General features: G+C 41.8%; 1 protein-coding gene across 2 annotated transcripts in view; it reads right to left on the bottom strand.

The window, feature by feature from the left end:
• Window positions 1-15,871, bottom strand: part of RFTN1 (raftlin, lipid raft linker 1) — a 208,680-nt gene that overhangs the window by 126,083 nt on the left and 66,726 nt on the right. For both annotated transcript variants that reach the window (XM_047875543.1, XM_047875542.1), the window contains exon 3: window positions 1,205-1,391. In XM_047875543.1, the coding sequence (XP_047731499.1) occupies window positions 1,205-1,391 (187 nt within the window). The remainder of the gene's footprint in view (window positions 1-1,204; window positions 1,392-15,871) is intronic.

Genomic DNA, 15,871 nt, shown 5'->3' with positions numbered 1-15,871 from the left:
TGTCATCATTCCTCCCATGATAGTTGGCCAAAGGACAGATCTGATTCCTCTCGCCAGACTTTATTTCACAATGAAGCACAAAAACGTAACGTGTTTACTATCCCACCTTTGTTGTTAAAAACAAAAAATCACTTAAAATTAATACTGCTCCTTTTGAGAAACCAACCTCAACCTCTCTTTGCCTAATTAGACCCAATAAGAGCATAAGAATAAGCATTCAGCTGGGCAAGCCATACTGGAAAACATCCTCAAAGTCTTGAAAATCAAAATGAAGACCAAATCAATCACAGCACTTGATTCAAGTGGCTTTTGTTTCTCCTCCCTAGTGACTGACAGAACTTATGGTAAGTTTAAAATATCCAATATCTCTACAGTTTTGAGGAAGATATTAAGTTTGCATATAGCCTCTAAAAAAATAATTTTGGGGAGCCTGGGTGGCTCAGTTGGTTAAGCATCTGGCACTTGGTTTCAGCTCAGGTCATGATCTCATGGCTTCATGGTTTGAGCCCTGCCTGAGATTTTCTCTCTCTCTCTCTGCCCCCTCCACCCCCCCAACTCTTGCTGTCTCTGTCTCTCTCAAAATAAATAAATAAGTAAATAAACAAACAAACTTTTTAAAAAATTTATTTATTTTTGAGAGAGAGAGACAGAGAGAGTACGCCGGGGAGGAGCAGAGACAGAGAGGGAGACACAGAATCTGAAGCAGGCTCCACACTGTTAGCACAGAGCCTGACGTAGGGCTGGAATTCACAAACCGTGAGATCATTACCTGAGCCAAAAACAACAGTCAGACACTGAACCAACAGAGCCACCCAGGCGCCCCTACAAATAAATAAACTTAAAAAAAAAAATACTGTGTTTTGCAGCCATGCATTTGAGATTAATAGTATGATGCTTTTACCAGCTACATCATTCTGGGAGTACACCTCTTCAGAGGAGGCATTTTTCTAGTGGAGTGTAATCCAATAAATTAAAGGAGGGACAGGATGTGACACGGAGTCAGGCGTGGACAGTCACAGGACACTATGAAACTCCTCTCTGGTTGTCTAACACTTTGCCTTACCTGTCAGAGGGCAGAGGCCCTGAGAACGTCATGCAAATTTCAAATATATTCTCCACCCCTCGTCTTCTCACTTTCCCTCCTCCATTCAACACGCAACAGCCTCGTAATGCTAAGCTAACCATTGACCCTCAGAAGACTTACCTATCAGTTTTCTTGATCAGGATGGCCCTGAAGATGTGCTCTAGGGGTGTTTTCTCCCGCTCGTGGGTTGGCTGCACGAAGGGGTGCAGGGCCACTAGTGAGAAGCCTTGCTGATACAGTTCCAGGAGCTGGGCGGGCAGGTCGTGCAGGGAGGCCAGCCTCACTGCTGAGGACCTCGGGAGCTCTGCTGTAGATGGAGAGAGGAGAGGCTCATCAGGGACCCAACAAAACTGCCCGCTCTCCCCCACCCAAGTCCCTCTCCCCTTGCCCTTGCAGAGACCTCCAGGTCACCTCTTGCTAAGAGTGAGTTTACTCCTGTCTTAACTACTGCCTTCAAAGAGAACTTAAAGCAGCAGGTTATTTCCCAAGTCCTCTCAAGGCATGGCTGACTAGATGTCTTAAACCTAGAAGTCAGTCTTCTCAGAGGTCATATTGGAAGAGTCATTTCCATCCCCTCCAAAATTAAAAAAGAAAAGAAAAGAAAAGAAAAGAGAAGAAAAGAAAAGAAAGAGGAGGAGGAAAAAATGAAATTGCACGCAAATATAAAATTTCCAGGTGGCAAAAAGCAGTATTAACAAAGTCAGAAGACAAACTGGAACAAATTTCTGTGACACTTAAGACAAAGAGGTAATTTCCTTAATTTGCAAAGAAACTACAGGAAGAAAGAAAGAAAGAAAGAAAGAAAGAAAGAGGAAAAGGGGGAAGGGAGGAAGGAAGTTAGGAAGGGAGGGAGGGAGGGAGGGAGGAGGAAAAATACGAATAGGCAATTGCCTAAAATTAGACACAAAAAGCTAGTCAATATTTGAAAAAACACTCACATTAACTCAACATTAGAATTATGAATATCAAAACAAGTATTTTTCACCTACGGAATTATTTTAAGATTTGGATTTAGGGGCGCCTGGGTGGCGCAGTCGGTTAAGCGGCCGACTTCAGCCAGGTCACGATCTCGCGGTCCGTGAGTTCGAGCCCCGCGTCGGGCTCTGGGCTGATGGCTCAGAGCCTGGAGCCTGTTTCCGATTCTGTGTCTCCCTCTCTCTCTGCCCCTCCCCCGTTCATGCTCTGTCTCTCTCTGTCCCCAAAATAAATAAATGTTGAAAAAAAAAAATTAAAAAAAAAAAAAAAAAGATTTGGATTTAAAACAATTCTTTGAGAAGGACAGACAAGATTCAAAAATCAAAAGCTGTAAGCATATACACAATTGAAAGTATACACCCCAGCCCGGTCCCCCTTCAGGCTTTCTCCCTAAAGGCAATCAGTATTATCCATTTTTTGTATACACATTAACAATTGCTGAATTCATACACAAGTAAAGTCTATATGTCTCCCTCTCTTTTTATACAAATGGTAGCATAGTGTTACACATTTCATTTTTTATTAATTTTTATCAATTGACAGTATACTTTGCTTAGAAAGCATTCAGTAGTAGCACACAGAATTCTTCTTCATCCTCTTACAGATGAACAGTGTTCCTTTGTATGATGTACCACAGATTAATCAAACTTTTGCTTCTATAAGTAATGCTGACGAAAATTACGCTCCTACGTAATTTCACATGTGCTCATGTATAATACATCATACCTAGGAATTCCATACCTAGGAATTTGCTAGACCAAAGATAAATGCACTGTAATTTTCTCAGATATTGCCAGATTTCTTCCACAGGGTAACATGGATTTACCACCTCCCCCCCCCTCCCCCCAGTGACGTACAAAGGTATTTCTTTTTCCATGCCCTGGCAAATCTCATAGTGAAAAAATGATCCCTGTGGTGGTAATCTGTATTTCTCTCATTATGTAACTTGTATTTTTTTTTTTTTATTGAACATGTCATGTTTTTTTTTTTTTAATTTTTTTTTCAACGTTTTTAATTTATTTTTGGGACAGAGAGAGACAGAGCATGAACGGGGGAGGGGCAGAGAGAGAGGGAGACACAGAATCAGAAACAGGTTCCAGGCTCCGAGCCATCAGCCCAGAGCCTGACGCGGGGCTCGAACTCACGGACCTCGAGATCGTGACCTGGCTGAAGTCGGACGCTCAACCGACTGCGCCACCCAGGCGCCCCTAACATGTCATGTTTTAAATACTGTCTGTTTCGCCTTTTCTGTTAACTATAATCTTTGCCCTAGTTTTCTGTTGGGTTATTGGTCCTTCTTTCTATAGGTTTGTAGAAACTCTTTATACATTAGGAGATTTAGTTCTTATTTGTGATATCACTTGCAAATACTGTTCCCAATTTATTGTTCCTTTTTTGACTTTGCATAAAGTGGGTCTTGTCATGAGGAATTTTTTTTTTTTATGAAGTGGAATTTCTCAATCTTGTCTTCGATGACTTCTGAGTTTTGTATCAGAGCAGAGACATCTGGTATTATAAAACGATTCTCCTGCTACTACATATTTCATTTTTTTGGATATGAATCTTTGATCCAGTTTGGAATTTATTCAATATGAATTCAATATTCTACCCCCCCCATGTTTATCCATTTTTTCCCATTAGTTTGAGATGCTACCTTTATCATATATTATATTCCTGAATATATTCAAGTTTATGATTGTCCTCTACTTATCTATTTTAACAATTTTAACGTTACATTTTAATATCTGGTCAGGCTATTTCCTGAAACTTCTTATCTTCCTGTTTAGTTTCTGAATCTTCTTGTCTGTTATTTTTTTTTTTTCTAAATCATCTTTTAAATCAGCTCATCAAAACTTCCTTCCAAAAAAAAAAACCCAACTCCTAGTGATATTATTTTTGGATCATGTTCAAATTATAGCTTAACTGAGGGAGAATGGATATTTTCATCATATTACAAGTTCCCATCCAAGAACAAGGCATAATTTTTGTTTATTCAAGACTTCTTTGGGGTCCTTCAGGCACTTATTAAAGTTTTCTTCACATAGATATTGTACACTTAACAAGTTTATTTCTACTAATATTGCTATTGGAATAATAGAATTTTTTGCTTTTTACTTCTATGCTATCCATTGTGGGCAAGAATGTTGGGGAAACAGGCATGCTCATCATGGTTGATCGGGTAAACTTTTTTGAAGGGGAATATGATGCTTGCCTTCCAACCTAAAACTACACACACCCTTTGTCCAACAACCCCACTACTGGATCCTGCATCTATGGCTGGACTCCTAGATGTTTTTCAGGCTTTATGGACAAAGATACTACAGATATGTTCACATAGCAAAAATGTGGAACCAAGTAGTTCTTCATTGGAGAGCTGGCTAAATAAACACTGGGACACCCGGTGATGAATCCTATGGGCTATTTAACAAGATTAAGGTAAGTCTGTTATGTGCTGATGGCAATGTGTCCAAGATAAATTATTAAGTTAGGAGGCAAGGTGTCAAGTGTTTATCCTATGCTAGTCTTGTATAAAAATAGAGAGATAATCTTTTTCAGAATAAAATTTTTTTTCTGAAAGAAATCACAAAAATATGAATATTGGAGAAAAGGGCTGGAGAATAGAGGGAAGGATGGAAAGGTGGCTTTTACTTTCTTTTGTACTTGCAGTAGGTACTGTTACCATCCATCAGGGTCATTGGGTGGAGGGTTGATAAGACATTTAAAATTTTCTGATTTATATGTAAAAACATTATCTGAAAGTTCTTTATGTATTTTTTAAAATAATGTGCTATTTTAGGGGCGCCTGGGTGGCGCAGTCGGTTAAGCGTCCGACTTCAGCCAGGTCACGATCTCGCGGTCCGTGAGTTCGAGCCCCGCGTCGGGCTCTGGGCTGATGGCTCAGAGCCTGGAGCCTGTTTCCGATTCTGTGTCTCCCTCTCTCTCTGCCCCTCCCCCGTTCATGCTCTGTCTCTCTCTGTCCCAAAAATAAATAAACGTTGAAAAAAAAATTAAAAAAAATAAAATAAAATAATGTGTTATTTTAAAACACAATCTTTTTTTTTTTTTCAACGTTTATTTATTTTTGGGACAGAGAGAGACAGAGCATGAACGGGGGAGGGGCAGAGAGAGAGGGAGACACAGAATCGGAAACAGGCTCCAGGCTCTGAGCCATCAGCCCAGAGCCCGACGCGGGGCTCGAACTCACGGACCGCGAGATCGTGACCTGGCTGAAGTCGGACGCTTAACCGACTGCGCCACCCAGGCGCCCCTTAAAACACAATCTTAAAAACAAATCTAGGGGTACTTAAGAGCACTACTTAACATCAGCCACTGTGGCTTTCATTTCCATACATCATGCAAGAAATTTACAGGAAAAAAAAAATCTATAGCAATGATTCACTCTAAAGCAGTGCCCAGCATCCTGGAGAAACCTTCATTAATAACAGTGACAAAGCAAAGATTGGCCAGGAAAGCAGAAAAGTATGACATCTTTTCCCTTGAACGGTACATTCTGGACATGCTGCTCGACCAAAGATCTGAAGACAAGTCTGGTAAAGAACGCTGAGCCCCTCCGAACTCCGCGCACAGAAATCTGAATTCCACGCACAGAAATCTGTCAAGCAACTTCTTAGACCCAGGCCAGGAGACCCCCACCGTGGATCCCTGCTCTAAAGTGTGCTCCTTGACCCACCAGCAGCAGCACGGAGGAGCACATTAGAAATGGAGACTTTGGGGCCCCACCTCAGACCTGCTGAATCAGAGTCTGTTTGATCTGTACCTTCCCAAGCCCTCCAAGAGACTCTGAGGCTGAGAGCTACTGTCCAGAGGGTTCCTTTGGCCCTCCTCCAACCACTCTCCTCTCCTCTCTGAGGGCAAGGAAACAGTGGACCTAGGGACACGTACCCACCTGTCATCCATAGCCCAACTTCCCACAGCCAAGACCCTGGAATTCTCTGCCCTTAGAGCCCAGGGCCCACTCTGGGGGATTGGACAGGCTTCTCCAATCTGCAGCAAGGGTGGATGGTGCCCCAATGTGTGCATCCGCAAGCCCAAGGGAGGGCAAGGAGACACCCCCACAGCCGCAAAATTTAGGGGGCACCAAAAACTCAGTAAGAAAGATCAATAAAAATTTAATGCAATATGTTACAAAGTGAAAATTCATGCAAGAAGTCTACAACAAAATATCCAAAATTTTAATAAATACAGGATCAGTATTATTGATTTTTTCTTTTGCCTCAAGCTCCAATACGGCTTAGCACCACACTGTTACTGATCTTGTCTTTTTAAAAAATGTTGCCTCTCGGGGCGCCTGGGTGGCTCAGTCGGTTAAGCGTCTGACTTCAGCTCAGGTCATGAACTCGCAGTTCGTGAGTTTGAGCCTCACATCGGGCTCTGTGCTGATGGTCAGAGCCTGGAGCCTGCTTCAGATTCTGTGTCTCCCTCTCTCCCTGCTCCTCCCCCACTCGCACTCTGTCTCTCTCTCTCAAAAATAAATAACCATTAAACAAATTTTTTTAAATAAAAATGTTGCCTCCCTCGCCTCACCCTAGTGCTGGCTCAGGCCCAACATGTCTTGCACTTTTTCTCCTGGGCCCTGCAAATGACAGGAGCAGGTCTGTTATGTAGGGTGTCAAGGGAACAGGGGCAGGTTTCTTCTGCTATCAAGAGATTACAAAGCAACCGAACTGAACGAGCATAACCGTGTGTGGCACAGATGCCTGTGGTTTCATCTGCAAAACGTAATGGACTTTTGGTAGGAGGGCAGGCCTTTTGGGGTGGGTAACTTCACGACAGCGATCAAACCCCAAAATGCTAGGCAGCACTAAGCTCCCCTCCTCTCTGATAAGAGTGTGTAGGAAGAGCATCTGTGAGTCTACCAGTATGAGACCCTCCCACTCAGCCAGTCTCCACAGGGTGGTGTTTTGTGAACGCGCCAAGTATTTCAAGCTCTTACTGCTGTAATAAAATAAGCCTTTGCTAAGATTCTGATAATTTATGTATTTGTTCCCCCTTACGCATCACGCTCTAATAAAAAGAAATAAAAGCAGTCCGTACGTTTGGAAAATTTGGGATTCCAGCTACATTCCTCCCTGGCGATAATCCTGGGCATGTGAACACACGGTTTCCTTGTTTAAAAAATGGAGATAATGACATCGTACAGCGGCTGTAAGAATCAAACGGGATGATGTGTGTGTAACGGATAAAGCTCCAAAGTATCATTCTCAGTGGTGCTGGCAGTGGTGGGTGGGGAGTTGGTCAGGGATATAGGTCAACTGAGGCTGGTGATGACAGTACAGTGCTGGGCCACTAAATTGTTTCCCATTTCCACCCACACCCCTTACCCTCCAGGCTTGCAAATCAGTGCACTCAAAACACTGGGCGATCAACCACTTTATAGTTAAATGCTTCCTGAATAAAACATAGTATCTTTAAAATTTTTATCTTAAAATCTAAAGATGTATCTCTTGTCAAAACTCAGCAATTTTATGGCTTTAATTTTTGGTATGCATGCTGTCAAAGTAAGTTTAGCTTCATGGTTAAAAAACAAATAAAAATTAATCTCAACAATCTCATCGCAATAAAATAAAACCAGGCTCTTATTGTAAATATGATTAAAGGCCTTAATTTCTTGTTTCTGTTTGAACCTTAACCTTCAGAAAAACCCTAGTTCTTATAAACTGACCAATCCCCCACTATTATTACTAGAAAAATAAAGAAAGGAATGACTTCTCTGTGTGGATGGACATACCAATTGTAGCCTCTTGGTCTCTTTCTCACCCCACCCACCCGGATAACCTCTCCATTATTTTTGTTTTGTGAGATTTGCCTGACTTCGTTTACAAATTATGTAACCTTGGACAAGTCATCTAACTCCCACCCCATCTCCTGGGTCTGTTGTTTATAAAATGAAGACCCTGGAGAGGCAATTCTGAAAGGAACTTCCAGCATTAAAATGCAATGATTTCATTATTTCAGTTTGAAGAGTAACGTACCAGTTCCTAATTAAAAGGTGACACTGGATAATATAATAAATGTCTGCAGTGCAAACCGAAAGAGTTCCCCTAACCTAGAGCCAAAATGGGAATACGGAATACCCACACGTGCGAGTGGGTGGAGAGATGGATAGAGAGGCAAGAAAATAATCTGTTGCCACTATGACCGAATAAAAATCACTGCTGTCTTTGAGGGTCCCAGTCTTCTGCCCATCCCAGGGATTATAAAGGATTCTGCCTGTTCTGACTGTAGACATTGAGGGGCATTCCAGGGGAGAGATGCCTGCACGGTCATAGGAGAGAAAAGGGGTATTCTAAGAAGTATGTCTGGGGACAATGGGTTCCCTCTTTCCTAGTGGAGAGCTATAAAGAAAACAGTATCTGTTACCTGAAGTTACTTTGACTTCCTGGGCTTTTATGAGGCCACTCCAGGACTGAACCCATAAGCCACCTCATCAAAAATTGAAATTTCTAATTATAATCCTTCATATTCTGAAGATGGGGGGCACTGATGATGCTTTCTTGGCCAATGTTACTCCAGTCTGAGGAAATGCCACTGTTAGGGCCCAATGTCCATCTGAAGATCATACTTTCCTCTCTCTCCACTTTCCAATCTGTCAAGTTCCAAAGTCTTTTTTATCTACTGTGGTCAGTCTGCAAACCTGAGGACCAGGCTGGACGCCCCGGTGCTCCCACTCAGGGAGCCGTGTTTTCATCCCACACAAGGGCTTGGATGCCACTGCTGTACAAAGCTCAGTTCTCCAGCTGGCTTCTCCCACTAGCCCGGGTGGGGGCTGGCTCTTATCTCATGACCTGGTAGAGGGCCTGGGGCAGATCGCAAGGCCAGGGCCCAGATGGACAAACAAACAAGAGACACAGCCATGGGAGGAACAATGGATACCGAGCACCCTCTCACCCAGAGGGCAGTATCATGCCTTTCAGCCTGCTTATTGTCAATGGGAATGTGGGCCCAATGGTGCCAAAACTTCTCATTCTTACCTTCAAGAACTCAGAAATCTTGGTCTTCATAGAAACTCTCCTAATCTTTAGATATGGCAAGTAATTCTCATTTTATTTCCAAGTCCATATGGCCCAAAGCCAAGGCATGGTAGGTTGCAGACTGGATGGGGCATTTGATAAATGTAGGGGGATAGATGCCCCCTACTCCTTCTTATCCCTGATCATAGCATTGTCAAGGCACGCTGTAAGCCTCGGTCACATACTGAAGAGCTTGTGATTCCGTTCATTCCCACATCATCACTATTTATATCAGTTTTCAAGGATACACCTGCAGGTATTTGACACAGCCCTCTATTTCCCAATTCTCCTCTCCTCTACACTGATGTAAAGATGAACAAAATGTTTAGAACTATATAATTTTGGGGGAACTATATAATTACATTTTGAATTCCTTGGAAATATTTTTTTTTTCCTCACTCAATTACCAATAACAGGCTTTTGATTAAAAAAAAATATCAAAATATAGAAAGTACTGCCGGAAAGGTATTTTGGGTGGCATGAGAGTCCCAAGGTCTTTTAGAATAAGTGTTCTGTTTTCCTTTCAGAAAATAACTCCATATAAATAAATAAACCATTATTCCAGGACTTAAAAAAAAAGGGGGGGGGGAATGAAAACGGGGGGGGGGGACCTAATCCACAAAACCACACATTTCTTAACACTCCTGGGATGAAGGAGATTTTGTTTTTGCTATGACTATGTTTTGTTTAGCAAAAACATTCCGCAGTCCCACTTATTCCCCGGACACGAAGCCCTGCAGACATCTGCAGAAGAGCCAAAGGGACGGCTTTGCTCCTTCAAACTTTATTGCTGGGAAAGTGCCAGGTTCCAAGGCAAGAACAAAACCACTGGCATACAGCAAGCCGCCACTCATTTCTCTCCTCTGTACGGCAGGCAACGGCACGCTGAACTGCAACAGCTTCTATTATTTTGCTCAGCCATCATCTGTGACTTTAACCTAATTATTCAAAGTCCAACTCTGCTTTTCTAATTACATCTGCTAATGGATCTGTCAATACCAGAGAGCGAAACACAAGAGGACCGACACCATCTCCCCCGGGTAATTTCCCTCACAGGTAAAGCTGATAATGACACTGTTCAACCAAATCTCTCCCTCTTTTTTTTTTTTTTTTTTTTTTTTTTAAAGTTCCTTGAAGGCCGTTATTTCTATAACATCAGTCTGCCTGGGCTTTGCAGTAGATCCAATTTAGCGAAACACTAAAATCGATCATTTTTCAAATGTGGGTTTTTTTTTTTTATTGTATAGGTAAAGAATAGGAATTCAATTTTTTAAAATAATGTGTGCAGCCCGAAGGCTTCTATCTGTGTCATTTCTAAATCTGAAGAATAAGTTACAACTGTCGTTTTCAGGCTTTCCAAATTCAGATTTCTGTCATTGTCTTACCACAAAAATTCATGTTTGTGAAACTTAAGAAAAAAAAATAAAACATAGCCAGGCTCAGGAGACCACACTACTAAAACACTGTTTATTCTTTTTTTTTTTTAATTGAGGTGAAATTCACATAACATAAAATCAACCATTCTAAAGTGAATAATTCAGTGACGTTTAGTACGTTCGCAATGTTGTACAACCATCACCTCTGCTTCTAAAACATTCTCCTCACCCCAAAAGGGAACCCCCATACCCGGTAAGCAGTTCCCTATTCCCCTCTCTGGCAACCACCAATCAGCTTTCATAAAATACAGCTCTTAACACCTTACCTAAATCATGGATAAAGTCAAGGGGAAAATCTCAGTACGACTAAAAGCACTTTTTAAAGCTTATTTAAACCTAGGATTCTACAGGCCAATCATGGAGGAGTTGGCCAAGCAACAAAGGCCTCATCAAATGAGTTCTTAAGTGCATGCCACCAGACCACAAATGACTGTGAAGCATCAGACTGTCAGACTGCTGTGACCACAGGGGTGTGTGTGTGTGTCTGTGTGTATGTGTGGGGGTGTGTGTGAAGGGAAGGGTGGAGGAAGAGGGGGAGATCAAGTTGTTATTGGCTTGCTTGTCATTTCAAAGGATCACACGCAGTCACTGGATTACACACATGCAACATCACACTGTAAAAAATTCAGTGTCTAGGACTTTGTAAGGAGAGTGCTGAATAATTCCCATTGACTGTACCCATTAATCAAACCCAAAAGACGGCGTTCCCGCTCATCTCACTGGTCCATTTTGTCAGAGAAGACACAGGCTAAGATTCATCAAGAAAGCTTTTCCAGAAACACCAGGCCTCAAGCTGCTTGGACTTCACAGTGGGGTATTCAAATATTAAAAGCAACCGGCTAGAAACTGAAGTTGGAGTATTAATAAAATATATCACACGCTTAAAAATACTTTTTATGGTGAAGGGGAGAAGCAAAGGATCACCGAGTCTTCAGAATTTCTATTCAAACTGGTCCATGCCAAATCCAAGGAGAGCTTAGCATGAGGCGGAAGGGAAGCTACTTGTCAATATTTTATGCCATTTTCCTAATTGAGCACGATATCCTGAGAGCTGACGCTCCGGGTAGTTCTCTTTGATTCTGAGAGTACAATAAACTGATTGCATCCAAGACCAGCCACTAATGAATATGTACAAACAATATGGAAATGAAACTGTTTAGAATGTAAATGGGACCCTATATGGATTTCTATGATAAAGTCTGAAGACTCTGTATAAAAGTAATCAGTACTGAAAATACAACGCCACTGTGGCCAAGTTCTCAGAGTAGGCACAGCAGAAAAATAATGCATCTTTGCAAGGAGCTGTGGGGACTCTCAGTTTCAACTAAGAAGCGTGATTGCTCTCGTACTTTCTCATTCAGGTGTGCTGAAAGCCAAGAGGCTAAAGCAAAGGGGCACCTTAAATGGGTAGCACACTGAGCCGGCAAACACATTCTGGCTCTGGCTCGTCACCCCACACACGGTCTCGCCCATCCAGCTCGTGGGGCAGTCCCATTAGAGCCAGGCGGTCAGTCAGCTCTTTCGGAACAAGAAGGGATATGGTGCTTTTTTCAAGTCTGAAACAGCCGAGGGCCATTTTAATTCCTTCCCTACGTGCACATGATGAAATCCATCAAGAGCAGAATGGCTGAATGAATACACTATGGCTCATCCAATACTATAGACTATTAAGTAGCAATTTTAAAAATGAGTTGGATCCATACCTCTGACCTGGAGGAAAAATCAAGGGTTGATATGACAATGAAAGCAAAGGAAGTATATAAAAATTCCACTTTGCGGAGATGGCCAAATAATGACAGGACAAAGTCTGTGGTTATACACAAGGAGTGATGGGGAATCTTAACCCCAGGCAGAACAAAATGGAAAAAAAAGAAATTTCCCAAAAAGTATGGTGCCCCGAGGGTACGCGCACACTTCAGTTTGGCATTTATGCAGAGCACAAGGGAATACTACTCTTTCTGTTTACCTTGAGTTATTATCACAAGGATCTCAACTCTGTAATAGAGTTTCACACTGGTATATCAATAAACTCTTTACTTAGGAGAATTTTTTAAAATTTCCGAATATAGTAATATAAACAATATATAAAACAATGCACTGTGGAAACTGTTGGAAAAGCACAAAAATGCCCCATGTGCAGGAATAGTTTCAAGATCTTATGGCAAGAATAAATTCTATCTTCTGTGGGCTTTGTACAACTCCTACCCACAAAGGAAATCAACTTGTTGGTTCAAAGGCACTACCCCCAGACACACGAGCAAATTCAACTCAGTAGACTCTCCTTGTCCTCGCTGTAGTGGAGACATACCATATGTTGGGTGGCACAGTCACAAAGACATTCGTAAGACTTACAAAAAGCTCCATATGTTGGAAATGTATTTTAATAAATAATACTTATGCATATGACATCACGAAAGATTCAACAAAACTCAAATGAGAATGGGGTCAGACAGTTCTCTTACTCTAAAAAAGGCTTCCACACCTGCATTTTCAGCTTTGCACGAACAATTACTGCGTTCATGCGCAAACTCCCAAATTGGTGCATGGAAATAGAAAATTGTACACACAAGTTGAGCAGCCCCGGGCTCCGCTAACCAATTTGCATGCAAAATTGTCATCAGCACTCTCTGGTTTATTTTTTGCCTATGGAAGAGATGGGGGTCTATGATGCCTCAGGAGGCCAATTTTAAGAGGCATTTTGGTTCCCACTATAAAAATGGAGTCCCAAATAGTATCTGAGGTCTATGCACGCATGTGTGTCCCTCCAGCTGCCTTCTCACAGATTCCAGTGGAGGAAGAGAAAAGCTGGAGGGTGAGATCAAGTAGAATAGTTACATGAGAGTAAATGGCCAAGGAAGGTTCTTCAGAATAATAAAACAGAAAAGAAATTTAAGGGGGGGGGAGCTTTTATTTACATCCAGAAACATGTCGTCTACCAACAACAGTTGGCACAAGAAGGGAAAGATGGATTTTAACCAGGAAGGAGCAAAGATTTTCCTGACTTGCCGGTGAGAATTTATGGAAATGGACTACCAGGAAGTGTGGCCTTTGGGATTGCCAAAGAGGGTGCGATAGGCATCTATTTGCTTAGAAGGCACCTTCAGGTTTTCACTAACATTTCCTCCCACCCCCCTCTCCCTCCTGTCTTTCTTCCCTTCACACATCACTGCTGAGCACCTGAAATGTGGTTAGTGTGAACAGAGATGTGCTTTAAGTGTAAAACACACACAATTTCAAAGACTTCACATGAAAAAAAGAATATAAAATATCTCGATACAAATCTGGTATTGATTACATGTTGAGATGATAATATTTTGAATATACTGAGTTAAATAAAACATGCTGAAATTAATTTACCTACTAATTACTAATGAATTTACCTATTTTAATTTTTTCATTTGAAATTTTTACTGGAAAACTTTAAATTACATCCAGGGCCCACATTATATTTCTATGGGGCAGGTCTGTTCTAGAATCTTTTGTTTTAAATTAGACTCATTTTTTTTTTTCAGTCCAAAAAGCATGCTCCCTTCTCCACCTTTATTAAGGTGTCAGTTTAATTCATTACTAAGCATCCTTTAGCTCCAATTATGAGTAAGGTCACTTCTTTTCCCAAAATAAGCCTGTAACACCAAGGAGTGGGGGGAAAGCTGCAACAGTATGTATAGTGTGGGATCAAATGGGTAATCTTCCTTCACGTATACTAAATTTTTTTTCACTAGCTGTCACTATTCCAAGTTGGAGGAAGAAAGCAAAACTTGGTACTGCCTTCCTGTTTGATGTTTTGGCCCCTGAGACCCTTAAATCCCTGCTCTTCGAGAATCTCTAGTAACACAGTCACACTTCCAAAGTGTTTACCTCTCTGGAGCAAGTGGGTTCTCAACATTTTTCTCTTCTTACTCTGTCAGCAGATCGCACGCCCTCCTGAATCACACCTTTTACCCCATGCAGGAACTCTCAAGCAGGGAATCACTGCTCTGGCCAAACTGGAAATAAGTGACAGAGGCCCCCAGCCAGCCGGCATCCCGGCTAAGATGATTCGGATCAGAAATCTCAATAGACAGTGGACCCTCCGGTCTGTTTTGCTGAGTCCCTGGCAGTGCTTTGTACTGGACTTTCTGGATGATTTATGTTACATTCCGGAGATGCAAATTCTCCCTCATACCCCTAATAAACTCATTTGTGTGGTCTTAGTGTTTGGACTTAACAGAGCTGTCTCCCTTCCTGTGCTTCCTTGCCTGGTTTCACTGGGGGTAGGATGGGCGGCTTCGTGATATTCAGAATTCTCACATGTCCCAAGAAGTATTATTATTTGTTATAACTGCAGTGTAGTTTGTCTTACTTCTAAACGATGCAGATCCTATTAGGCAAATAGAAAACAGAAATCTAGAATTGAATTATAGGGTAGAAAGCTGGTGATGTATCAAATCTGGCTAAGGCAGAAAGATGGATGGTGTGGGGGCCAAGGTTCACTCTCTGGAGCCAAATTACTTGGGTTTATTTTCTATTCGATTATTATTTTTTAAATTGAAGTATAGTTGACACACCATGTTATATCAGTTTCAGGTGTACAACCCAGTGATTTGACAACTCTAGGCATTATGCTGTGCTCACCACAAAATGCAGCCATCATCTGTCACCATACTGCTATTACAATAGTATCGACTGCATTCCCTGTGCTGTGCCTTTTATCCCCATGCCTTACTCATTCCATAACAGGAAGCCTGTGTCTCCCTCTCCCCTTTACCCATTTTGCCCATCGCCCCACCTTTATTTAAACTCTCAGTTGAAACTCTCAGTGCCACCCCTTAATAGCTTTATGACTTTAGGTGAGCCCTAAGCCCTGATGGGCCTCAGTTTTGGCTATATCATACAAAAGTGATGTTAACCACGTCGGCCGGCATGAGGATTAAGTGAGATAATGCAGACAGCACAGTAGAACTGGACCTGGAACCTTTAACTCTTTTGTATATGGGAACCACTAAGATCATTATTGTCAATATTATAATAACCCTAATCATCTCCCAACTTGTCACCGAGCATGACAGGTCTTCATGTCTGCAAGTGGATCCTTATGTCTGAAACCATTCCAGCTGCACATCAATAATCTTTAGTTTTCACATATGACTTTAATTTCTCAGCCTAAGCCACACACCCACATTTTTTTTCCCTGCAACCCTCTTTTAAATGCTGGTTTAAACTTCTATTTCTTTCTTTTTTTTTTTAATTTTTGTTTTTTAATGTTTATTCATTTCCTGAGAGAGAGAGGGAGAGAGAGATAGCATGCAAGCAGGGGCGGGGCAGAGAGAGAGAGGGAGACACAGAATCCTAAGCAGGCTCCAGGC

Source organism: Prionailurus viverrinus, chromosome C2, assembly GCF_022837055.1.
Source record: "Prionailurus viverrinus isolate Anna chromosome C2, UM_Priviv_1.0, whole genome shotgun sequence".
NCBI classification, from domain to species: Eukaryota; Metazoa; Chordata; class Mammalia; order Carnivora; family Felidae; genus Prionailurus; species Prionailurus viverrinus.
This window is presented reverse-complemented; position numbering and strand designations above follow the sequence as displayed.